This window comes from Eleutherodactylus coqui, chromosome 2 (genome assembly GCF_035609145.1).
Source record: "Eleutherodactylus coqui strain aEleCoq1 chromosome 2, aEleCoq1.hap1, whole genome shotgun sequence".
Lineage (NCBI taxonomy): Eukaryota > Metazoa > Chordata > Amphibia > Anura > Eleutherodactylidae > Eleutherodactylus > Eleutherodactylus coqui.
The window spans coordinates 41,423,692-41,449,905 of record NC_089838.1 but is presented as its reverse complement, the minus strand read 5'-3'; the positions used below and the strand labels follow the sequence as shown (position 1 = coordinate 41,449,905).

The 26,214-nt window shown below is 36.8% G+C and overlaps 2 protein-coding genes across 3 annotated transcripts in view; both read left to right on the top strand.

The window, feature by feature from the left end:
- LOC136611242 (protocadherin gamma-A4-like) overlaps positions 1-26,214 on the top strand; it is a 292,538-nt gene that overhangs the window by 25,564 nt on the left and 240,760 nt on the right. Inside the window, exon 1 of one of the 2 annotated variants that reach the window (XM_066590672.1) lies at positions 4,092-4,107. The exons of the other annotated variant lie outside the window; for it this stretch is intronic. Coding sequence (XP_066446769.1) covers positions 4,102-4,107 — 6 coding nt within the window. The 5' untranslated portion in view covers positions 4,092-4,101. Of the gene's footprint in view, positions 1-4,091; positions 4,108-26,214 lie in introns of those variants that run through there. 2 annotated transcript variants of the gene reach the window in all.
- LOC136613143 (protocadherin gamma-B1-like) lies at positions 17,523-23,803 on the top strand. The gene is made up of 2 exons (XM_066593999.1): positions 17,523-19,961; positions 23,660-23,803. The coding sequence occupies exons 1-2, from the start codon at positions 17,529-17,531 to the stop codon at positions 23,801-23,803; spliced, it is 2,577 nt and encodes an 858-aa protein (XP_066450096.1). The 5' UTR covers positions 17,523-17,528.

Below are 26,214 nucleotides of genomic sequence, written 5' to 3'. Positions count from 1 at the left end.
GGTTAGTCATTCAGTCATTACCTGCATTTAAAATGAACGATTATTGTTCAGTTTCACTCGTTTGAATGATTTTCTGAGCAATAATCGTTCAGTCTAAATGCAGCATTAAAAATAATGATATTTGCTTAGAGAGGTCACGCTGGCAATGTTTAATCAAGTTGTTTTTTTTTTTACTTGAAATATGCCTTTAACATATTATTTACATCTCAGCCAATCATGGCTCTGATGCCAGTATCCCACAGAGGCTGGAATGCCCAGGAGTATGAAAAAGTATTGTTTGCGACACTGTTTCTGTAACTCCCACTCAGTTACTGTTTTCCTACTCCTGATTACCCATGCCTGTCTCATACAGCAAGGCCAGGGGTTGGGGAAGCTCAGCTGTCAGTTTTTGAGGCAGGTGTGGGCCCTGGATTTAGGCCCTACATCTATCAGACTTTTATGTTATATCCTGTGGATACGCCATACAAGCCTGAAATGGAAGTTGCCCCTTAAGAGCAGTATGACTACCTGACTAGTTCAGTGTTGATGGTTCTCTTGCAGCAGAACCTTCAGAATAGTATGGCTTTTAAAAGAAGTGTGATGTATGAAACCATAACCTGCAAGTAGTCAAAAGCATGAGCAATTGCAGACTCATCAGCTATATTCCAGCTTCAGTGTAAACCATGAAGATCCAGATAGTTTCTTGTTGGTGTTTTTTTTAGCTCTTTGTTCTATTGTGTGAATAACAAACTTTGTTTATTAATTAGATAGACTATTTTAATAAAATACTATATTATTTATTTTTGTGACTAATCAGTTAGTAAGCATGCCTGCAACGCATTAGAAAGAGTTTAAGCACCAAATACACGGACATTAAGGTTTCACCCAGGGCTTCACCGGGTAGTAGTAAACAGTGTTTGGAACATTCCTGTACTCATATAGTTCAAGTAATTGTTACTGCATGCTGAGAACCACGGAAGACTATTTCTTTTGTAAAAGTCTGTGTTAAATCATCTGTGATTTACAGTTTTGGTTGCTTTATTAATATTGTGTGTTAACAAAATTGAGATTATTTTCACAATGTGTGAAACGGTATTATTTGGTATTGCACCTATAATAATATTCATAAGAGTTACCTAGCAGTAGTTAGCCGTGAGGAATTTAGCTTACAAGATGACTCATGATTTATATTGAATTAAGACCCATATCTGTGTACTGCAGTTAATATTTAAAAGTATATTTCTAATACATTTGATATCTCAATATAAAAAACAAGAACTTTCTACCAATACATAATTGTAGAATGTTTATATTATAACTGTATACATTGGATAAATATACGTAAAATACGATTTTAAAACTAGAGCACATAAACATATATTGGAACATTTCACAATAATGAACATGGAAACCATCTCAGTGCTGCAGTTCCTCATTCTCACCTCAGAGCGCCGCTGTTTAACCAATAAGGAGAGAAATATAGAGCTGGAGATCCTCTGGTATTTTCCTTACTCACATGCTGCAGATCTGCAAGAGGAGACAGCCATATTCTGGATTCTTTCTACACAAAATACTGGATTTTCATATTTTTTGGCTACCTGTTTGCTTCCTATGTACTACAATATACTATCTGCATTCTGTTCTACTGGATTATAAATGCTGACTATCCAAAGGATTATAAAAGAGCTAGAATCTTGAGTGAGAATGGCTGAGATTCCACATCATACACAGGGCTGCATAGGACTCAGATGGCAAGTAACCATTTCTATCTTATTCTCTTGGCTGTGTCATTCAGTCTCTGGTCAGATTCATTATTCCATTGTAGAAGAAATGAGGAAAGACTCTGTTATAGCAAATATTGCAGATGACCTGGGATTAGATATTAAGCAGCTCTCATCTAGAAAACTGCAAATTCTATCCCATATTTCTGAGAAATATTTCTATGTCAGTCTAGAAAATGGAAATCTTTATGTTAAGGACAGGCTAGACAGAGAGGCATTGTGTGGAGCTGCATATTCATGCTCTGTAACCTTTGATGCTGTGGTTGAAAAACCATTTAATGTCTTCAAGGTCACAGTAGACATTCAGGATCAAAATGATAATGCTCCAAAATTTTTTCATGACACCTTTATTGTGGAGATGATAGAACTGACTTCACCAGGAACAAGATTTGCTTTACAGAATGCAGAAGACCCAGATATTGGTTTGAATACAGTACAATCATATAAGCTTAGTGACAACCAATATTTCACACTGAATGAAAAGCTCAGCAATGATGGGAGTAAATCTCCAGAGCTTGTGTTAGAGAAAACCTTAGACAGAGAGACTGAAAATATCCATAACCTCATTCTTACAGCTATGGATGGAGGAAATCCTGTAAGATCTGGTACTGTGGTAGTAAAAATTATTATTAGTGATGCAAATGATAATTTTCCCATATTTACTCAGGAAGTCTATAAAGTCAAAGTAAATGAAAATATTCCAATTAATACTACAATAATCATAGTGAATGCAACCGATAGAGATGAAGGTATAAATGCCCAAATCTCATATTCTTTCAGTAAAACATCAGGCAATGTCCACCATACAGGCATGTTCAACATACACCCTGCAAGTGGGGAAGTTAAAACCAACAAACTATTAAATTTTGAAGTTGTAAGGAACTATGAACTCTCTATTCAAGCAAAAGATGGAGGTGGCTTTGTTGGCCATTGTAAATTGTTGATAGAAGTAATAGATGTGAATGACAATGCTCCTGAGATAACCCTGACTTCATTATCTACTCCTATTCCTGAGGACTCTCCACCTGGTACCATTATAGCTCTGATAAGAGTCCATGATCAAGATTCTGGAGCAAATGGAGAAGTTGACTGCAGACTTATAGAAGAAATAACCTTCAACTTAATATTAACATCTGATAGTTATTATAGAATTGTTACTGCAGGTGTCATGGACAGAGAAAAAGTATCCACCTATAACATAACCGTATTAGCTAATGACAGAGGATCACCTTCACTGTCCAGCAGAAAATCCATCACTTTGGAGGTATCGGATATTAATGACAATCCACCAATATTTAGGAAATCAACTTATATTTTCCATTTTCCAGAAAACAATTTACCAGGATCTTCTATCTTTAGTGTCCAAGCCTCAGATCCCGATTTTGGAGACAATGCTAAAATTATGTACAGCATTTCAAACACCATGGAGGAAGATCTACCAATATCATCTTATCTCTCCATCAATATAGAGACTGGAGATCTTTATGCTCAAAGGTCATTTGACTATGAGAAGCAGAAAGAGTTTGTAATACAAGTAACTGCCAAAGACAATGGGTCCCCCGCTCTGAGCAGCAATGCTACATTAATTATTCATATAGTGGATCAGAATGATAATGCACCAAAGATTTTGTACCCATCACCAGAGAGTGGTGGGTCGACTGTGTTTGACATGGTGTCTTTTACATCTGAACCAGGTTCTTTGATAACAAAGGTGGTTGCAGTGGATTTAGACTCCGGACATAATTCTTGGCTCTCTTATGATTTTTTTCCAGTATCAGACTCATCTTATTTTACTATTAATCAACAGACAGGTGAAATAAGGACTTTACGTATGTTTCAAGAAAGGGATACCTTAAACCATAAGGTTGTGGTGGTGGTGAAGGACAATGGTGTTCCTTCTCTTTCAGCTACAGTCACAGTCAGTCTCATTATTGCAGATAATTTCCAACAAGTTATTCCAAAATTCAGCAATGAAATGAATGAATATACTCATTCCAATTTGCAGCTATATTTGGTCATTTCTTTGGCACTCATTTCTTTGCTATTTATTGTAACTGTCCTACTAGTAATTCTTTCAAAATGCAAGGAATCAAAACCTGCACCAGAATTTGGAACTTTAAGGACAAATCTGTATCCTCCGATTGATCCCAGAATTCTCTCCTGGTATAGTGATGGATCTTTGCCTATACAAAACTCATACAATGTATGTGTGGCTTTGGATTCTTGTGAAAATGACTTTACTTATATGAAATCAAATGAAGACGTAGCGGTGGAGAATCTAATTGACACTGATGATTCAGGACTTGGAAATGAGAGTTTGAAAGATTCTAATAATAGTTGTATGCAGGTGAGTGAAAACTATATATCTTAGAATTAAAGCCCACAAAATCATATACATTGCTTTATGCTACAGTATAGAGAAAACTAATTCTGCTTCTGTAATCATCTAACAAGTTCATGTTCAAAGGTATAATATATAATACATCAAACAATAATAATGTGCTATATTTGTATGCAAAAAGAAAATGTTATGTATTATATATTACATATATTCATTATTAAAAAATTGACAAGCTGTGTCCAGATATAGCAGAATTTTTCCACCATGGATTTTACTGAAACTCCATAACAAGTTCACAGAACATCCATTTGGTAAGTGCTGATTTTGTAGTGAATTTTGATGTGGGCATGCCACTAATTTTACCCTTTAAATTCTGCAGTAAAATGAATTAGAAAATTTGCAATATGTCCTGATTTATTTACCCAACTTAGTAGGATACTGAAGTATCCTACTAGGTTGGGTCAATAAACACTTTGAGGCATCAGGTTTCTCTTGGATGTTCATGGTCAATTGACAATATTTTTACAAATTGAAATGACTACAGCAAAGAAGACTTAGAATAAATTAATGATTCATTATTGTATTCTAAGTCTTTACTGTAAAATTAATTATTTTATTCCAAGTCTTTACTGTGATAGGGCTTTAACATATTCTTTTGGGACTTTTTGCTGCCCTCTCTGTGAATTTGTTGACTATAGCAAAGAAGGTTTAAAGAGAGTCTAAACCTGAATTAAAGATTATATCTATCTGTTGTAGAGTTCAGTACTGCCTATAGTCTTGGGTAGATGTCAGGGTCCAAAGTAGTGTATTCGGTAAAAAAATGCTCTGTTTTTCTTAAGAAGAGTCTTGGATTTGATAGGAGACCTGCTGTGATTCTGTAACATAAGGAGCCAATTCCAACTGGCATTAAATCTTGTCTATAAGTAGCTATTATGAACTAAGAAATAGTATTCAATGAGATTATTGATCTCGAACAATTTAAAAAGAATTTAACTCCTCAGATCACTATGTAAGTTCATGTACAAATGTGTCTTTTCTTACTTTTTCTCTTGGCTCAAAGTATCCCAAGATGTGTGGCACCAAGTAAAAAAAAACATAATTTTGACATACTTCGTCACAATATCGCTATCCACTGGCGTAATTATATGGGATGCGGCTGCACCCGGGTGCAGGAGCCGTAGAGGGCCATAAGACCTCTCTTCTCCATATAAGGAGCCCCCTACTATGAATGAAGCATTATAGTTGAGGGCCCTGTTACTGGTTTTGCATTGGGGCCCAGGAGCTTCAGGTTACGCCTATGTCTCTATCCTATATGTGTGGCCATCTAGATGTTGAGTTGTGATTTGCAGTCTGCCAACTGTTTTGCTAGGACACTAAAATATTCTATTGAATTTGTTTTGTGAGAAATGTCAACCTTTAACCAAGTTTGAGCCAAGGTAAGGTGGACACATCTGCATCTGTAATCTTATGAACTTCAGATTTATATTCTGTAATTAAGATTTTTAAGAGGTGTAACATTAAGCTTTTCCTTTATAAGATTTTGATTTTATTTTGTACTTTGATATTGGAAGAAAAAACGAGTCCAGCTATACTTATATGCACAGGTAGGTATATCAAAACTTTGGTATCTAATATAGCAAACAATTATAAAGCTTACTGCAAATGCAGGTTGTAAATTGACTTCTATTCTGAAGGAATAGACTAGCATATAAGGCAAAATAGGTTTACTATATATATGTGTGTGTGTGGGTGTGTGTGTGGGTGTATGGGTGTGTGTGTGTGTGTGTTTATTGGTATTATTTTATATAGAACCCATGTCTGCTATGTTTGTATATTCTTAGTATTAGCAAGGTTTGATAAATTGCTTAGGTGACTAATGCCTGTTCTTATGGAGAACCTTTTGTGCTCATCTCATCTTTATGGACTACAATGCGTTGCTTAGGCAATGTTGTAACTACAATATATAGTTTAGTTTTAATTCTCCTGTGTTTAGTTATTGGCCTCTTATTTTAGATTTATTTTGATCTACTACTTTATGTTTTACTACAGATTTTTATACACGGGTTATCCTATTATGGATTACACCTTTAATCTTAAAGCTAGTTTCCAAAAACCCTGACAAACAGTTAAAGGGGTTGTCCCGCGCCGAAACGTTTTTTTTTTTTTTTTCAATAGCCCCCCCCCGTTCGGCGCGAGACAAACCCGATGCAGGGGTTTAAAAGAAAAACTGGATAGTACTTACCCGAATCCCCGCGCTCCGGTGACTTCTTACTTACCTTGCGAAGATGGCCGCCGGGATCTTCACCCACGGTGGACCGCAGGTCTTCTCCCATGGTGCACCGTGGGCTCTGTGCGTTCCATTGCCGATTCCAGCCTCCTGATTGGCTGGAATCGGCACAAGTGACGGGGCGGAGCTACGAGGAGCAGCTCTCCGGCATGAGCGGCCCCATTCAGAAGGGAGAAGACCGGACTGCGCAAGCGCGTCTAATCGGGAGATTAGACGCTGAAATTAGACGGCACCATGGAGACGAGGACGCTAGCAACGGAGCAGGTAAGTGAATAACTTCTGTTTGGCTCATATTTAATGCACGATGTATATTACAAAGTGCATTAATATGGCCATAGAGAAGTGTATACCCCCACTTGCTTTCGCGGGACAACCCCTTTAAGCATTTCCTCTGCAATGGTCACTAGAAGGAAAATGTAATGTTTCATACTTGTTAGTCCTGTGATATAATACCTGGATGGCTCACATCTGCCAGAACAAGATATGCTGCTTGTCAGAGGGTGAAGACATATGCCCTCATGTCATGGTCTTTAATTCTTATTTTAATTGCTGTGTCTTTATTTCTACCTATTTTGTAAATGCGTTTACTGTCTGTTAAAAATATTTCATAATTAGAATGATATCTTTAGTGCTCTGATATAGTGGTGAACTATGTGGACCGGCCAATTTCTGTGCTTTTTTAAGTTAGTAGTATCATGTGAAATCTTTTTATTTCATAGTTATGTAAAGAGAAGTCAGTTAAAAGTAAAAAAAATGCTTAAGTCTCTAAAGTGAGCCATAAACATTATATATTTCCCCTGAACAAGCCAGTGCAAAATATACATCGGAGGGCAGTTGTCATCCATTATGTCACATCATTTATAAAATAGCTCTCCTATGTCAAGTTGCTGGATCTTTATTACGCTTACACTTTATGATTCAGTTACTAATATAGTACCTTGTTGACCATTAATTATACCTGTGATGTGGGTTCATATGAGTTTCTGTGCCATCTTTTATGTATTTATGAGTTTTCATAATAAATCATGCATTATGTTAGATTGTATTAATTTGTTGATGTATCTGTCTCTTATAGTGCTTAAGTTTTTTGTATTTCATGTTATTATTTTTACTTTGGTTCTATCAAAATCTTCTGTTGCTTTCTTTATTTCATGTACGGTATAGCATTTATATACTCACCCCTGCCTCTACTTTAGTAGACTAGAGTAGAATACATAATTTTTTGCTACTTTTATTTACAAGGTGACTAGAAACTGCAGTCAAATACTACTTTTGGTAATAATACACTTTCTTTCAACAAAACGTATCTTTGTGGCTTTCATGAAGTTAATGCTTTACTTTTCTACTCTTTCTTTATCTTAATAGTTTAAGTTAGTTTACAACCTAATGATTACTTATAATAATGTACTAGTTTAAAAAGAATCATTGGTGCTGCAGTACTAAACTTTCACCTCAGAGCGCCGCTGTTTACCAAGAAGGAAAAAATTGGTTTCTAGAAAAGCTCTGCTAGAGAAATGCACTGCAGACTCGTATGAAGGAATAGGAGCCATTACTACATAGGATGTGCCTGATGCTGTTGGATAAATAAGAAGGCTTCAGATCTTTTTTCAGCTGGATTTACAAAAAAATGGACTTTGAAATTTCAAAAAGGGCAAGAATGAAAATGAAACTAAGGCAGAAAAGAGCAGGACTCAGATGGCAAGTAATATTTTCCTTCTTATTTTCCTGGCTGTGTCATTCAGTCTCTGGTCAGATTCACTATTCTATTAATGAAGAATTAAGAAAAGGGTCTATTGTTGGGAATTTAGCAAAGGATCTTACACTAGGAGTAAAGGAGTTGTCTAATCGGAAATTGCGTATTGTTTCTCGTGTTTCTGAGAAATATTTCAGCATAAATCTGGATAATGGAAACCTATATATTGCTGATAGGATAGACAGGGAGACATTGTGTGAAGCTGCAGCTGATTGTGTTCTTACATTTGATGCTGTGGTTGAAAATCCTTTAAGTGTCTTCAATGTAAAGATTGATATTAAGGACATAAATGACAATCCTCCTACGTTTATCCATAAGCAAATTAGTATAGAAATGGGTGAAGCATCCTCCCCAGGAAGAAGATTTGTTTTACAAAAAGCAGAAGATTTGGATGTTGGCATTAATTCTCTGATAAGCTACAGACTCAGTGCAAATGAGCATTTTCTACTGACAGAAGAAATAGGCATTGATGGCAGTGTATTTCCAGAACTAGCTCTAGAGAAATCCTTAGATCGGGAGAAAGAAAGCCTATATGAACTCACTTTAACTGCTTTTGATAGTGGAAATCCTATACAAACAGGGACAACAATAATAAAGGTGGCCGTTACAGATTTTAATGATAATGTTCCTATTTTTACGGAAAATGTATACAAAGTATCTGTTAGAGAAAGTATACCAGTGAATTCTACAATTCTGCAAGTCAGTGCAAGTGATGAAGATGAAGGTGTCAATGCACAGATCACTTACTCATTTAGTACAATGGCAAGTAATATTCTGCAGACATTGATTATAAATCCCCAAAATGGAGAAATTAAAACAAAAAGTCATTTAGATTATGAATTGACAAAAAATTATGAAGTTTCTGTACAAGCCAAGGATGGGGGCGGTCTAGCGGCTCATGCTAAGGTTTTAATAGAAGTAATAGACGAAAATGACAATGCTCCTGAGATATCCATTACTTCAATATCATCTCCTGTTGCTGAGGACTCTGCATTGGGCACACTGGTAGCACTGCTTGAAATTCGTGATCAAGACTCAAACGAAAATGGAGAAGTTCAATGTCATATTACAGGAGATGTGCCATTTCAAGTAGTGTCATCAGCGAGTAATTTCTATAAAATTGTTACAAAAAGTAGTCTAGATAGAGAAAAGATGTCATCCTACAACATCACTGTTCAAGTATCTGACAAAGGTTCTCCAGAAATGACTTCTAGAAGAGTCATTCAACTGGATGTATCAGATATTAATGACAATGCCCCGGTGTTTGAGAAATTGATTTACACTGTATTTGTACCAGAAAATAATGCACAAGGAGCTTCAATATTCAGTATTCAAGCAATAGATATAGACAGTGGAGATAATGCTAAGGTATTTTATTCAATATCCAGTATAAATAATGAGGAGACCCCATTGTCTAACTATATATCTATGAATCCAGTAACTGGAGTGATTTATGCACAGCAGTCATTTGATTATGAGCATCATAAGGAATTTAACATCCAAATCAATGCCAAAGATAATGGATCTCCCTCATTAAATGGTAGCACCACACTGAAAATTTCTGTTGTTGACCAAAATGATAATTCCCCAGTCATTCTGTACCCATCACCAGAGGCTGATAGCTCAACCTTTGAAATGGTTCCTTGGACCTCTGAACAAGGCTCTTTAGTATCTAAAGTGGTGGCAGTGGATGCTGACTCTGGACACAATGCCTGGTTGTCCTACTTTTTACAATCTTCAGAATCATCGCTCTTTACCATTGGCCAGCGCACAGGGGAGATCAGGACTCTAAAGGTTTTTCAAGAAAAAGATATAGTAAAACATGGAATTGTCGTTATAGTAAAGGACAATGGAATTCCATCTCGATCAGCTTCAGTCACTCTTAATCTTGTGGTTGCTCTTAATTTTCAACAAGTTCTTCCTGAATTGAATAGTCAACCTAGTAAAATGAAGCCGCAATCCAATCTACAGTTCTACTTGGTGATAGCCTTGGCATTGATTTCCTTTCTCTTTATGTTGACTATGATTATTGCCATTGTCTCCAAGTGTAAAGAATCCAAATCCTCTACTCCATTTGGATCTCTGAGTACAAGTCTATATCCACCATACGATCCTAGATTCATATCAGAATTCAACACTGGATCATTACCTCTGCCTTATTCCTATGATGTTTGTGTAACTCTGGATCCAAGTGAGCAGGAATTTGCGGTCTTTGAACCCCAGCACAACATTCCTGTGGATAGTCTAATAGATGCTGATGACTCAGACATTGGAAATGCAAGTTTAAAGAATGCTTTACCTTCAGCAAATCTTATAACCCAGGTATGTTGTATAGTTTTACATTTTTCTTGTTTTAGTAGCACAAATATTTTCTGTGAATTTATGCTTTAAAAATACGTTGTTTCTCCATTCTATCTTGGTAATGAACAAAACAAACCAAAATCTGTAGGGTTATAGTCCTCAATATATCTTTGGTATTCTAAAAAAAATCCACTAAATAGAGTCAAAGAGTTCTGCCGTGATTGTGCTATTTACTGCGCTGCCTGCCAGGTAACTAATGCCTCTTATTCTATGTTGTCACAATGTCATGTTTTGCAAAGACTTCACTTGCGGCCTAGTGGAGGGCAGCAGAAATTCAAATGTTAGCCTATAGTTGAGAAAAATGTTTAAGAGATGTACAGCTCCATAGGACTGGAGAAAAGACGAATATTCATGTTGCTTCGAAATTTTTTCTTGAATAACTATAGAATGTTATTATTCAATATTTTTTATTGAAAATATATGTCACATTAAGCATAAGCAATCATGAAGTAATACATCTTGTGTATCCAATTTGTCTTTTTTTTTTTAGTAAAAACAAAAGTTAACATAGAATTAAGGGCTTAGTCACACGGGCGTTTATTGCCGCGATTTGCGCATGCGCATGCGTCCGGCGATTTTTTAAAACCATTGCTTTGCAATGGTATCGGACACATGAGCGCTTTTTATGCGCTCGTCCGATAAATTAGAGAACAGAAATCGCAGATCGCACCTATCTGCGATCTGCGATTCCTGTTCTCTTCTCTATATGCGCTCAACGGGGCCGGCGGCAGCAGCGCCGACCCCATTGAGAACATACAGAAGACAAATCATTCTTCTCTGCCACAGCTGTAACAGCTGTGGCAGAGAAGAACAATGTTTGCCCATTAAATTCAATGGAGCGGCAATACAGCCGACTCCATTGAAAGCAATGGGCTGCCGGCGTGCGCGGGATGAATTGTCGGGAAGGGGTTAAATATATAACCCCTCCCCTGCAATGCATCCTTAAATGTGAAAAAATAAAAAAAAAGGATGTACTCACCTGCTCCCGGCAGCTGGAGATCCCGGCGGCCGGCCTGCAGTGGGTGTGAAGGAGGTGTGACTCAGGCTTGCCCCTGATTGGCTCAGCCTGAGCCAATCAGAGGCTGATCTCAGTCACACCCATTCATGAATTCATGAATGGGTGTGACTGAGACTTGCTTCTGATTGGCTCAGCGCTGAGCCAATCAGGGGCAAGTCTGAGTCACACCTCCTTCACACCCACTGCAGGCCGGCCGCCGGGATCTCCAGCTGCCGGGAGCAGGTGAGTACATCCTTTTTTTTTATTTTTTCACATTTAAGGATGCATTGCAGGAAAGGGGTTATATATTTAACCCCTTCCCGACAATTCATCCCACACTCGCCCGCAGCGCTTGCATTCAATGGAGCCGCTGTATTGCCGGCTCCATTGAATGCAATGCGCTGGACAGCTCCGGCCCGTTTCTAATGAAACGCGGCTAGGAGCAGATTTTCGGGCGATTTTTGGGCCGATTTTTCGGCGCCGGTCACGCGATTTGCGCATGCGCATCCGTCATGCGATGCGCAAATCGCGTCAAAAAACGCCCGTGTGACTAAGGCCTAAGAGAAAATTAACAGAAGGGGGTATGGGTAGGGTAGTGTAAGAAGGGAGGGGGAGGAGGGTTCAATGTAGTGATTCCATGGTACTTTCTGGGATCATAAAGCAAAGTTTCTATATGTATTTCTACATTTAATATCTACCCACCATATCTCTTTTATGTTATGTTCTGGAGGTGTTTCATGTATTTATATAATTGTGCCATGGTTGCTAGGTTAAATTATATGCGTGAAGCCTGTTATTTCTAAGAGCGAAGATCTTTTTGTATTGACAGTGTTCTGAAATTAACTCTATAATCTACTGATAGTTGGTGATTCCAGGGCTTTCCAGTGTCTGGCTATGGAAAGCTTCACTGATGGAAGGACACGTGCTACCACCTTCCTAAAATCTGTACGAATATCTTCTACTTCTAATAATAGTAAGGCTAATTGTGGATTCTGTTTAATTTTTATCACCGTAAATCCCATTATCAACTTAAATACTAAGTTCCAAAGGCTCAGAACTAGTAGACATCCCCAAAAGATGTGCAAGAGAAATCCTCTCTCTCCGCAAGGTCTCCAGCACATGCTGTAAGATCCCAGAAAGTAATCCGCCAGCCTCGTGGGGGAGTAATACCACCTAGTGACTACTTAATAATGCGTCTCCATCAGCTGGCACATGATGAGCTTTTCTGCACTCAATTCAGAGCCCTGGTCCACTGTGTGGGGGAGAAGTTGTTGTTTAGATCTCTTTCCCAATTAAGGATATGTGCTTTTTTTGTACTTCCCTTCCTCTTTTTTGCCATTAAAAACATCAGAGAAGAATTATATTGTCCATATGCTTAGGAGTGTTTTGATTATATACTCATAAAGGTACTCAGATAAGAGGGTTAAATCTGGGTGGTTGAGTAAAAAGTTCCTAATATGCATAAGTTGAATTCTTTGTCTAGGGTTTCATAAGCCTTCACAGTTTTATGTTCTATGACATCCTCAATTAATTATATTCCTCGAGTCCTCCAAGTTTCAGAAGAGAAGTTGGGGATCAAAAAGTCAAGGACACCTAGTCAGATAAATAAAAGATATCTATGTCTCCAGTGAGGCTCGAATTGTTGGGCATTTAGGTTGTGAAATATTTGGCTCAATTAAAGCTGTTAATAACATTGTGCGAAGGGAGGGTCGATTTATTATTTGCTGTCCAATTTAAGAGCGGTGTTTAATAGCACCGATTTTTGAGTTGGTGGATTAGATTTGTATTAGGCTATCATATTGGGCACTCCGAATCCTCCCTTACTCCTTGAGGCGTATTGAAGAGGCTGCTGCTCAATGTCTTTTTGTGTTCCAGATAAAGGTTGATACTTGTTTTTGTAGAGCCTTCAATTGTTTTGTTGGGATAAGGGTTGTCATTGTGCAGAAGATGTATAGCAATTTGAGCAGTATCATCATTTTTTATATAAGACAATTCTACCTAGTCATGATACTTCTACTCTATTGAGGTTCATCAGTTCTTTTTTATTGTATCAAGTAAAGAATTTAAATTGATTGTGAATATTTTATCAATCGGGAAAGTTAGTTGTTTGCCTAAATATGGGACGATGTTCTTTTCCCATGAAAAAGGGAATTCTTGCTTTATGTTTCTTTTAAGAGAATTGGGAATGTTCAGTCCTAAAAGTTGTGATTTGTGGGAGTTTATCAAATAATATGAGACTTGGCTGAAATTTTCTATCATGCTAGATGTTGCACGTAATGATTCAGGGGTGATTTTACATGGGTAATTTTATTGTGTGAGTTTTGTGCGTTGCAAGAGGCAGAAAACTGATACAGAAACAATTTCTTTGTAATGGGTCTATTTACATGTGTAATTTTTCTTTCACAGCAATATTGCAAGATAGAAAATTGCTGCATGTTGTATTTTTCTGCGATTTCACAGAAAACTCACCCATTATTTCCTATGGGTGAGTAAAAAAATCAGACCGCATTCACATGTGAGTGCATTTTCCATGCGAGTGCAATGTAATTTTTGATTCTTGTTATTGAAACAACCTGCGATTTTCACTCATGTTAAAACCGCATGTAAAAATTGCATGCATCACAATGCATATTGCACCAAATCATGTAAATGTCCCCTTAACTGTTTAACAGAAAAAAATGGCCTTGTTGCCCATAGCAACCAGAGTTCAGCATCCATTTCTTCAACTGCTATGAAAAAAATGGAAGCTGTTCTGTGATTGGTGGTATGAACAATAATGTCTGCTTTTCTGCTTGATAGTTTAAGTAAATGAGTCCTATATTAGTTGAATGACTTCAGCAATGAAAGAAGACTTGGTAATTTTAAAAAATGCTAATTCACATTATGTGTAGACATTTATTAAGTTAATTAAGATACATACAATTTTTCAACATGATAACTTTTTATAATGAGCTTCAAAGACTGTGAGGGAACTCAGTCTGAATATCATACCTTGGAAGCTTACCCCATTCCTGGTTAAAGGGAATCTATCAGCACTTTTTACCATATTTAGCCAATCATAACTTTAGAATTATCATCTACATCTGTTTAGAAAACTTATTTTCCCATGACTTTTTATAAATCTCTACAAATGTATGTAATATATATATAAAAGTAAAGGCTAATTTTAAATGGGTGAGTGCGATAAAAGGCCGTAAATCACTGCCCCATTTCGAGATCACTGCCATGTGAATTCCTCGTGGATGCGAGGCATTTTTATATCAAAACCGTCTCGCATTACTTTGGGATATAGGGTTCCTTCACCATGGCTGGATCACGGAGTTTCTTTCATTGTTTTCAATGGAAGACCTCACATCGCGTGCGCCAAGCATGTAGTGCGATTCTGCTGCAAGCTCCATTGAAAACAATGGGTCCTGCAATCTGAGAGCAGGCAGAAAGATAGAACTTGCCACGATTTGTTTCCTGCATTGCCTTGCATCAGGGTGCCAAGCAGAAAAACATTGCTCCTGTGTATGACTCCATTCAAAAGAATGGGGTTCATATTTGTGCATCTAGCAATGCATAAATCTTGTGCAATTTTCTCGCCCGTGTGAAGGCCGTCTAAGGCTGGATTCATGTACATCAATTGTGTCTGGCCAGTTGTTTTATGCCTGAGCAAGCCACAATTTATGTCATTTGTGTGCACTTAGTCTAGCATCCATAGCAAGGCAGAAAATTCCACCATGCAGCAATTTTTGGTCCAGTTCAAGGAGACATCTGATATCTAAACTGATGTGCCTGATGCCTTTAACAATTTCATAGAAATTTATGGGATCAGTTCTAGTGGCAGTTTCCATCCAGTGTTTCACTGCAATGCTAAAGGGAAAAAATGGATGGCTTGATAAACGGTATAGAAACCTAGCCTAATGCTCTTTTTTGTGGAGCTTATTCCATCTATGAGGTTTCTATATTGTGATTGAAAATACCGCTTTTAAGCAAAATCCTTAGGATAGCTCAACAATGTTTCATTGGCAAGGGTCCAACCTCCAAGACTCCCGGCAATCAGCACAATGTGGTGGACATAGTGATCCTGTGAGTGCCAAGTTTATGTAGGCACAGCTGTTTATCCATACAGTTGTGTACGGAACAGCGACCATAAAGATGGCTTTGAACATTACATGGAGGGTGCTTTTCTGGGGTAGGATAGTTTTACATTTAGAACTCCTTTAAAGCACCCCAATTTTTCTCTCTCACTCCCCCCTCCCCGCGCTCCCCCTCGCATGCTGCTCTGGCGAATACAGTTACCCGATAAGACTGCTAATTGATTGAGTAACAGCCTTAAACGAGCATGCTCGCTCATCTCTAGTAGTAGTGTTTTGTGGAAATTGACACATAAACTACATGGATAAAGTTGTTCTATAATGTTTTTGATGCTATTTTATATGTTAAAATTTGTAATTACGTTGTAACATAGTATGCTAGGCTGAAGGGAGACAATGTCCATCTAGTTCAGCCTGTTTTCAATCCCCCCCCCCCCCCCGCTATGCAAAAATTGCCACATTTTTCACACATCTTTCCTATTTTTGGTCTAGCATAAATTGTGCCAAATTTACAAGTCACTTTTGTAAATTTGACGCAATTTAGGACTGTCAAGCTCTAAAAAGAATTGGCACAATATTCGCCAATATTCATAAATTTTCGTGCTAGAACTTTGTAAAATTCATTCTTGCATACTGAGTAAAATGCTTACTCGAGCTTTCGTAGAAAGGTTAAAAGTTGAATTTTAGCCTGGTCATATAGGTTATGAATTAAATAGACTAAGTAGCTGGTAGGTCATATCTTCAATTGAATCTCACAAAACTTTTTAATTTAATTCTGGGAATTATATATATTTGTAAGATGCAGGGCTGGGGTTTCTAGATGTCATGCACGATTCCTAAATTTAACTTGAATTTATTTTTTATTGTTTGTGGAAACAATTTTCTGTAATATCTTTTTCTATTACAGTACATTCACATTTGCAGGTTTTATTCAGGTCTTTTGATGCAGTTTTTGAAGCCAAAACCCAGAAGTGATTTCAAAAAAGAAAATGTATTTTTGTTTTATACTTTTTTTCTCCTTTTATGATCCACATCTGATTTTTATTTCAAAAGCCAGATTACAAAACCTGCCACTGTGAATGCAACCATAAAAGGACTAGATATATTTATACATTATAGTTGTATAGTTTATTTATGTAAGCATCTTATAGTTTACTAACCTTAGACTTTTAGGATATGAGTCCTTCATTCATTTAGTAAATGCTAACTTTCTATCTTGTGTTAATAAATACATATCATAACATTTTTAGCAATAGGATACAACCATGTCTGAACTTTCGTATTCTTTAAGGGTCAATTTTCAGTTACTGGAAGGCCAAAACTAACTGAGCTATACACATCAAGTGTGCTTTCCTGGGTCCCCTCTTCAATCTTTCCCTCACTCCCCCTCCTTTTTTTCTTTAAATTTCCTATTACAAGTTGCCTTTACAGATCAAAACTATAGAGGATGAAAAGAGAAACAATTTGAACATAAGATTATAATAAGCAGATATTCTATAAATGGTGTATGTAGTTAACTTACTAGTAACTATATACAAGTGTATATATGTTTTCTAAGTTTTTATACTATAAATTAGATAAATATATCATAAATTCCAGAAACCAACTTTGTTCTCTCCTTACTTAGACTTCATTTTTGCAATAAATAAAGTTTAAAATAAAATGTTTAAAGCATATATGCAATATCATACTTTAAGTAATACTTGGTAGGAATGAATGTAAGAAACTGATGCTGCAGTTCCCTATATACACCTCAAAGCGCCGCTGTTCACCAATAAGGAAAATATCCTGCAAATCCAGAATCTCCTCCATGATGCAGACAGTGTTCAACTGCAAGAAGAAATACACAGCATTTCACACTAGGATGTACAGGATATAGGACTCAGAAAGAAGAGGGATTATTTTCTGATTTTAATTCTGCTGGATTAAAATATCACCATTATATTTCTGATGAGAAGAAGGATGGCTGGATTACAACTGCAGGAAGGACAATCAATGCAAGGACTCAGATGGCAAGTAATATTCCCCTTCTTATTATCCTGGCTGTGTCATTCAGTCTCTGGTCAGATTCACTATTCTATTAATGAAGAATTAAGAAAAGGTTCTATTGTTGGAAATTTAGCAAAGGATCTTGAACTAAATGTTAAGGATCTCTCCAGAAGGAAATTAAGAATTGTATCTGATGTGTCTGAGAGATATTTCAGTATAAATCTGGATAATGGAAACCTATATATTGCTGATAGGATAGACAGGGAGACATTGTGTAGAGCTGCAGCTGATTGTGTCCTTACATTTGATGCTGTGGTGGAAAATCCTCTAAATGTATTTGGTATTACAATTGATATTCAGGATATAAATGACAATTCTCCTAAATTTGTCCATGATACATTAACATTAGAAATGAGCGAATCTACATCACCAGGCTCAAAATTTGTATTACAGATAGCAGAAGATTTGGATGTGGGTATTAATTCTCTGATAAGCTATAAACTCAGTGCAAACCAGTATTTTGCTTTAGGAGAGAAGGTCAGCACTGATGGCAGTGTATTTCCAGAGCTTATACTAGAGAAGGCTCTAGACCGAGAGACACAGAACAAGCATGAGCTCATTCTAACAGCTTCTGATGGTGGAAATCCTGTACAGACAGGCACTGCCTTAATTCATATAATCATCAATGATATTAATGACAATGTCCCAGTATTTGCAAAAGATGTATATAAAGTAAGTGTTAGGGAAACTATACCGGTGAATTCAACAATTCTGCAAGTCAGTGCAAGTGATGAAGATGAAGGTGTCAATGCACAGATTACATATTCATTCAGTACAACTGGAAATCATATTCTTCAGGCTTTTAATATCAATCCCAAAAATGGAGAAATTAAAACTAAAGAATATTTAGATTATGAAGTCACAAATTATTATGAAATTTCTATTCAAGCTAAAGATGGGGGTGGCTTAGCTTCTCATACTAAGGTTTTGATAGAAATAACAGATGAAAATGACAATGCTCCTGAGATATCTATAACATCTTCATCAAATCTTATTCCTGAGGATTCTGCCTCTGGAACTGTGGTGGCCCTTATTAAAGTTCATGACCGTGACTCAGGAGAAAATGGTGAGGTTCAATGTAGAATAAAAGGTGATTTGCCATTTGAATTAATATCATCAGGAAGTAAATTTTATAAAATTATCACAAAAGGTTTTCTAGATAGAGAAAAAGTGTCATCATACAACATCACATTGCAAGCCTCTGACAAAGGTTCTCCTGAAATGACTTCTAGAAAAGTCATCCAACTAGAGATATCAGATGTAAATGACAATGCCCCAGTGTTTGACAAATTGGGTTACATTGCATTTATCCAAGAAAATAATTTACCGGGAGTTTCAATCTTTGGTTTTCAAGCAACAGATTTGGACAGTGAAGACAATTCAAAGATATCTTATTCTATAAAGTCTAAAAGTATTGAGGAACCCTTGTCTTCTTACATCTCCATGAATCCAGTAACAGGAGTCATATATGCTCAACAGTCATTTGATTTTGAGAAGCATAAAGAATTTAATATCCAAATTATTGCCAGAGACAATGGATCTCCATCTATGAACAGTAGTGCAACTCTGAGAATCTCTGTGGTAGACCTGAATGATAATTCACCAATCATTCTGTACCCATCACCAGTGGTTGATGGCTTAACATTTGAGATGGTTCCTTGGACCTCTGAACAAGGCTCTTTAGTATCTAAAGTGGTGGCAGTGGATGCTGACTCTGGACACAATGCCTGGTTGTCTTACTTTTTACAATCTTCCGAACCATCACTCTTCACCATTGACCAGCACACAGGGGAGATCAGGACATCACGTGTATTTCAAGAAAAAGACATCATGAAACATGGAATTGTGGTTCTAGTGAAAGACAATGGGACTCCATCCCGCTCAGCTTCAGTCACTATAAACATGGTGATTGCAGATCATTTTCATCAAGTCCTTCCTGAGCAGGTTCAGTCCAACAAAGAAGAATCTCAGTCCAATTTACAGTTCTACCTGGTAGTAGCCTTGGCATTGATTTCCTTCTTCTTCATGTTGACTGTGATTATTGCAATTGTCTCCAAGTACAAAGAGTCAAAATCTTCTACTCAATTTGGATTAATGAGTACAAGTCTATATCCTCCGGTTGATCCCAGATTTATTTCACAATTCAACCCTGGAACCTTACCTCTGCCATATTCATATGATGTCTGTGTAACTCTGGACCCAAGTGAGCAGGAATTTGCTTTCCTTAAATCTCAACACAATGTTCCTGTGGATAGTCTAATAGATGCTGATGACTCGGGGATTGGAAATGATGCTTTAAAGAACAGTTCACCTGCAGAAAATCTTATACCACAGGTATGCATTGTAGTGTTATATTTGTTCAATATTGGCAGCAACCAAATATTGTTTGGGATTTTACTTTTTAAAAATATGTCAAAATGTTAGAGCGCTTACATTTCTCAATTCTGTCTTGGTAAGGAACAAATGATACAGATTTTGTAGGGCTGTATTCCTGTATATATATTTTGTAGCCTTAAACTTTATTAAATAGAATCAAACAGTTCTATGGTGGTAGATAGTTCTGCTATTTACTATGGGATTTGCTTCTTTAAGCAACCATGTCAATTTTTCCTGCTAGATAGTTTAGGTAAATGAGGCCCACTGAAGTGGAATGATTTCAGTAATAAATGTATATTTAGTAATACACTATGGTACAGTATAGGGGCATACTACAGAGAAGTGCACTATGTGCACAGGTAGAAAGGCAAACAGTGGAGATGCGCACTACTTCACTTACAAAGTAAACAGTTCTAGTAGTTTGTGTATGAGAATGACATGCTACTGTAAATAGCATGGAACTCCATGGAGTACTATTGAAATGGAATAAAGTGCCGAATATATTGGTGTCACTTGTTACATTTAACCCATCTCTGGATATTATGTAAAGATGGCTTAGATGAAAACCTTAAAGTACTTTTCCATGGAAATATTAGTGATGACCTATTCTCTGGATAGAAGCAAACACAGTGCCAGCAGCACAATCCAGAGTACTTTAGTTGTGAGGAAACAAATGTATAGTCACCTGGAACCAGAATTCATGGATCCAATCTAGGATCATGGAGGAGAAATGTCACAGCAAAATCTAAAAGACATCCAAAAATTAGATTAGAGAACCCTCCCAGACAATAAAAATATCATCCATTTAGCACAACCAAGCCTGAGCCTCATGTCAGTATGAAGAAGTGTACACAAATTAGTAGTCAAAGACGGACATATAGATGTTAGCATAAGTCTGAGCCACATTGGATCTCTATGTTCTTGGAAGAATAAAGACTTTTAGATTTTGCACATTGAATCCTGTTATTTAGGAGACGGCTTTTCTCCTTTTGTTGTTGCTATTCAAGCCATTTGACTTACTGTCAGCCTGAAAACCTTCAAGCCAAACCTGGCTAAATATTACTTACTAACCAGATGAAGATAACATTGTTTTATGTGTTTTGGAATCAAAAAACATTTTAGTTTGTGATTGGTGTCTCTTGCACCTCTACATTCCTTCTGAATGTTTTTGTCTTTGCTCTTTCTTTGCACTTCAGATTCCATTCATTAGCTGTATATTTTTGTCTGACCTTTCACTTCCGTTCCCATATTGTTCTAGCTTAAACCTCCCCTGATCAGTGTAGCCAGGTGCCTGCCAAATATATGCTTCCTGCCTTTGTAAGATGCAAGCCATCTCTAGCAAGGAGTCCATCACTTGGGTAATTAACCTCATGGTGTAGAAGTCAACATAACCATTTGTTCACCTCTAGAATCCTGTTCCATCTCCTTATTCCATGGCCAGTGACTAAGGAGGATGGATGAGAAGACTACCTGTGCTTTTAGTTCCTTCACTTTCCTGCAGAGCTTATCAATGTCTCTGCAGATAGTTGCAAGGTTCTTTTTTACAGTGTCATTAGTCCCTAGCTTTATTAGAAGAAATGGGTAGTGGACTATAGAACTGATGAGTCTTGATAGCCCATCAGACACATCTTTGCTTTGTGCACCTGGGAGACAGCACAACCCGTGAGGTTATGTCAGGTCTGCAGACAGCTGCCTCTGGTCCTCTCAATAGGGAATCCCCCACAACCAGCACTCTCATTTTCTTCTTCACAACAACACTTCTGTTAATCCATCCAAGAGGATTCTGAGTTCTTACTAGACTGTTCTGTGTGGGCAAAGACATTTTTTGATGTACCTCTTTGTTGTTCACCTGTATGAGAGCCTGTTCCCGGCTCCTGAGCAGTATGGGTGCTGGCTGACTCCTGATCTTCCTGTTTCTTTGGGTCACATGCTTCCATTCCTCTGTCTCTGCAGATATACTGCATACTTATTTTTCTTCAACATTCTGAAGAGATTTTCTGTTTTTTTAAGTAAATCTGCATTTTTATTAATAAGTCTCAATGTAGCTCTTCTCTCCTGAAGACTTTGCACCTTTTTCTCTAATAGAGACACAAGCTTGCATTACTGACAGGTGAAGTTTATTTTTTCCTCAGGTAGATCTGCTAACATATAGCATACGTTACAGCTCACCATATGGCTACTCACCCTTTCCATGTTATACATATTCGGTTGATGTCCACTTCCAAAATTCTAAAATTCAAGAATTCTCGTCATGGTATATAAACTATAAGATGTGTAAAGTCTATACCTGAATAATCCCAGCAATCGTCTCCTCACTCTTCCCAGAATGCATCGGTAATATGCAAAGACTGTTTTTAAGCAAAATGCTCAGAGAGACATAAAAAAGGACACCAATACCAAAACTGTTCCACTATGTAAATATTGATGCTCATTCATTAGGATTGATCATTTTCAGTAAAATTTGAATATTTACATTCTCTCGCTAAAAGTTATTGCATTGTGCTTCTTTTTAAGTGCGTGGAGAGCCACACTTAAAAAGAAGGGTTTCCTTTACAGAAATAGTAAGGGAAACTTATTTTATCTTATCTATTGCATAATTATGTTCTACAAGATCTTAACATTAATAGCCTGTCCTTAGGATATACCCACAATGCTTGATTGGAGTGGGGGTCTGACCTCCTAGAACTCCACCATTACTTAGAGGCCAATTTTCTTCTGGGATGGGTTCATTTTTCATTTAGAATTCACTTAAAGCACCCTCATTTTTAGGTCTTTAAATAAAGTTTGAGATAACTTCACTAACAAAATAATCTGATGTTCGATCAGGGTGAAATACACTACAAGTATTTCAGCTACTAACAGAAAAATGGAATGAAAATACAATGAAAAATAGATGTAATGAAAAATGTTGTCATTCTCTAAAAACGTTGCCTCACAAACTTTAGACAAATCTTTAAAATATTTACATTTTCTTTCTCCATGATGCAACTTTGTAAGGACTTTGTATAATTAATGCTTGCCTAACTTGAATGCATAGTAAAATGCTCACCTTATACTTTGTCAGAATGGTTAAAGTTCAGCTTGGTCACATACAGTAGGTCATAAATTATATAGCTGGAAGTTCACAACCTGAATGAACTCTCACAGTAACTTAAGGGTGCTATATGAGTGGTGAATATTGCCCAAATTCTTGCCCAAAACAGTGAATTCAGGCAATAATCACCATGTACACATGGCCACTGACAGGGCATTGGGTGAGAAATTGCCTCTCCGTCGCTTGGTTTTTAGCAGAACTGAAAACAAAGTGATTATCAGGACATGTAAAAAGGACCCATTCAATGTTAGAGTTTCTCTTGCTTACTATGAATGGAGGCGAGCGGGCCGGGATCATTTTCACCTCCATTCTCTCGAATGATGGGCGACAGTCTGTGGGATAGCTGTTGGGGACTTATATGTCTGACAGTCATCCCGTGTAAAAGGACCCTTACTTATAAATCTTTGAAATATATATATATTTGTCAGATGTATGGCTGGAATTTATAGATAGACATGTATAATTCCTGCATTTATCTTTAATTTTTTTTTATTGTTTATGGAAACTATTTTCTCTAATGCCTTTTTATGTTAATAGTGTTAGATATATTAATACTCTATAGTTGATCTATATGAACATATTTTCATTAGGTATCAAAGTATTGGAATATATTCCTGTTCACATCTGTGTTCATGGATTCCATTTTCCTCTTCTGTCATGGGAGAAGGAGAACAGAATCCTTGCAGAGAATGGATCTGTTGTTTGATCGAACCAAACTGTGCAGAATGGACCACTAAAATAGGCTCCCTCTGGCTTCCATCCTGCCCTACGGAATTTTACTGAATAACATAAATGAGCATATTGCACTATTTCATCAGGATTTAGGGATGGATCTAAAATAGAGGCTCCAAATGTAATCCCCCCTGCAGTTTTGAACAGAGGCATACCTTTACATCTATTAAATGCTAGTTTTCTAGCTTGAGTTAGTAAATGTGTGATATAAAATTTGTTATAATTAGATGCCTTTCAACCTCCCCTCACTATTCCACCTTTCGTTTCTTCTTTTTTTTCTTATTCCTTCGACCTATCTTTATAATTATAGAAATGCACCTAAATGTTGTGGCATCTATGCCTAAAACCCTGCATAATATTTCAATTGTTTACTTTATGTCTTTTTAACTTAACATAGATAGCAATAGAAAAAGCATTATTGGTTAGATGCAATTTTTTTTCTATAACTTTTTGGTTATAATTAAACTAACTACCTTAGAGACTCCTACAATATACGTTTAAAATCTTTTATTGACAATGTGGCAGGTAGAAAAATGAAGACAATATATTTACTTTAATAACAGAATTGTAATTAACATTAACTATGACTATTGTTAAAGAGGATAAAGACAAATGCAGTGAAAACTAAACTAAACAAAAGGCCATAATAATCAGATTTTTTATAAATGCTGTCTTCAGTATAGTATTCAAGTATACTTATGTTTTTGTAAGCTTAGATAATATATAAGAAAGTAAACCTAAAAAATAATGTGGCCCTCAGTTCTCTTAGACTTCAAGTGTGCAATAAAGAAAGTTTAAACCACTAAGTTTAAAACATAACACTTAAAGTAATAATCAGTAGGAATGAATTTTAGACACTGATGCTGCAGTTCCCCATATACGCCTCAGAGCGCCGCTGTTCACCAATAAGGAAAATATTCTGCAAATCCAGAATCCCCTCCATGATGCAGACAGTGTTCAACAGCAAGAAGAAATACACAGCATTTCACACTAGGATGTGCCGGCTATAGGACTATTTCTGTTATACCTAGTGGATTACATATACAAGAAGAGATTTTACTATTATATTTCTGATGAGAAGAAGGATGGCTGGATTACAACTGCAGGAAGGACAATCAATGCAAGGACTCAGATGGCAAGTAATATTCCCCTTATTATCCTGGCTGTGTCATTCAGTCTCTGGTCAGATTCACTATTCTATTAATGAAGAATTAAGAAAAGGTTCTATTGTTGGAAATTTAGCAAAGGATCTTGAATTAGATGTTAAGGATCTCTCCAGAAGGAAATTACGTATTGTGTCTGAAGTCTCTGAGAAATATTTCAGTATAAATCTGGATAATGGGAACCTATATACTGCTGATGGGATAGACAGGGAGACATTGTGCAGAGCTGCAGCTGATTGTGTCCTTACATTTGATGCTGTGGTGGAAAATCCTTTAAATTTTTTCCGTGTTAAAATTGATATTCAGGATATAAATGACAATCCTCCTACATTTATTATTGATACAATTAGAATAGAAATGAGTGAATTTACATCACCAGGAGCAGAGTTTGTGTTGCAAAAAGCAGAAGATTTGGATGTTGGTATTAATTCTCTGATAAGCTACAGACTCAGTGCAAACCAGTATTTTGCTCTTGGAGAGAAGGTCAGCACTGATGGCAGTGTATTTCCAGAGCTTATACTAGAGAAGCCTCTAGACCGAGAGACACAGAACAAGCATGAGCTCATTCTAACAGCTTCTGATGGTGGAAATCCAGTACAGACAGGCACTGTCTTAATTGATATAATCATTACTGACTTCAATGACAATGTCCCAGTATTTACACAGGAAGTTTATAAAGTAAGTGTTAGGGAAAATGTACCAGTGAATTCAACAATTCTGCAGGTCAGTGCAAGTGATGAAGATGAAGGTGTGAATGCAAAAATCACATATTCATTCAGTACAACTGGAAATCATATTCTTCAGGCTTTTACTATTAATCCATCAAATGGAGAAATTAAAACAAAGAAATTCCTGGATTATGAAGAAAATAAATGTTATGAAATTTCTGTCCAAGCACAAGATGGGGGAGGTCTAGCTGCTCATGCTAAGGCCTTAGTAGAAGTCATAGATGAAAATGACAATGCTCCAGAGATATCCATAACCTCATCATCGAACCTTATTCCTGAGGATTCTACCCCTGGTGCTGTAGTGGCTCTGATAAAAGTTAATGACCGTGACTCAGGAGAAAACGGTGAGGTTCAATGTATAGTAAAAGGTGATTTACCATTTGAACTAATATCATCAGGAAACAATTTTTATAAAATCGTTACAAAAGGTATTCTGGATAGAGAAAAAAGATCATCTTACAATATCACAATACAAGCCTCAGACAAAGGTTTCC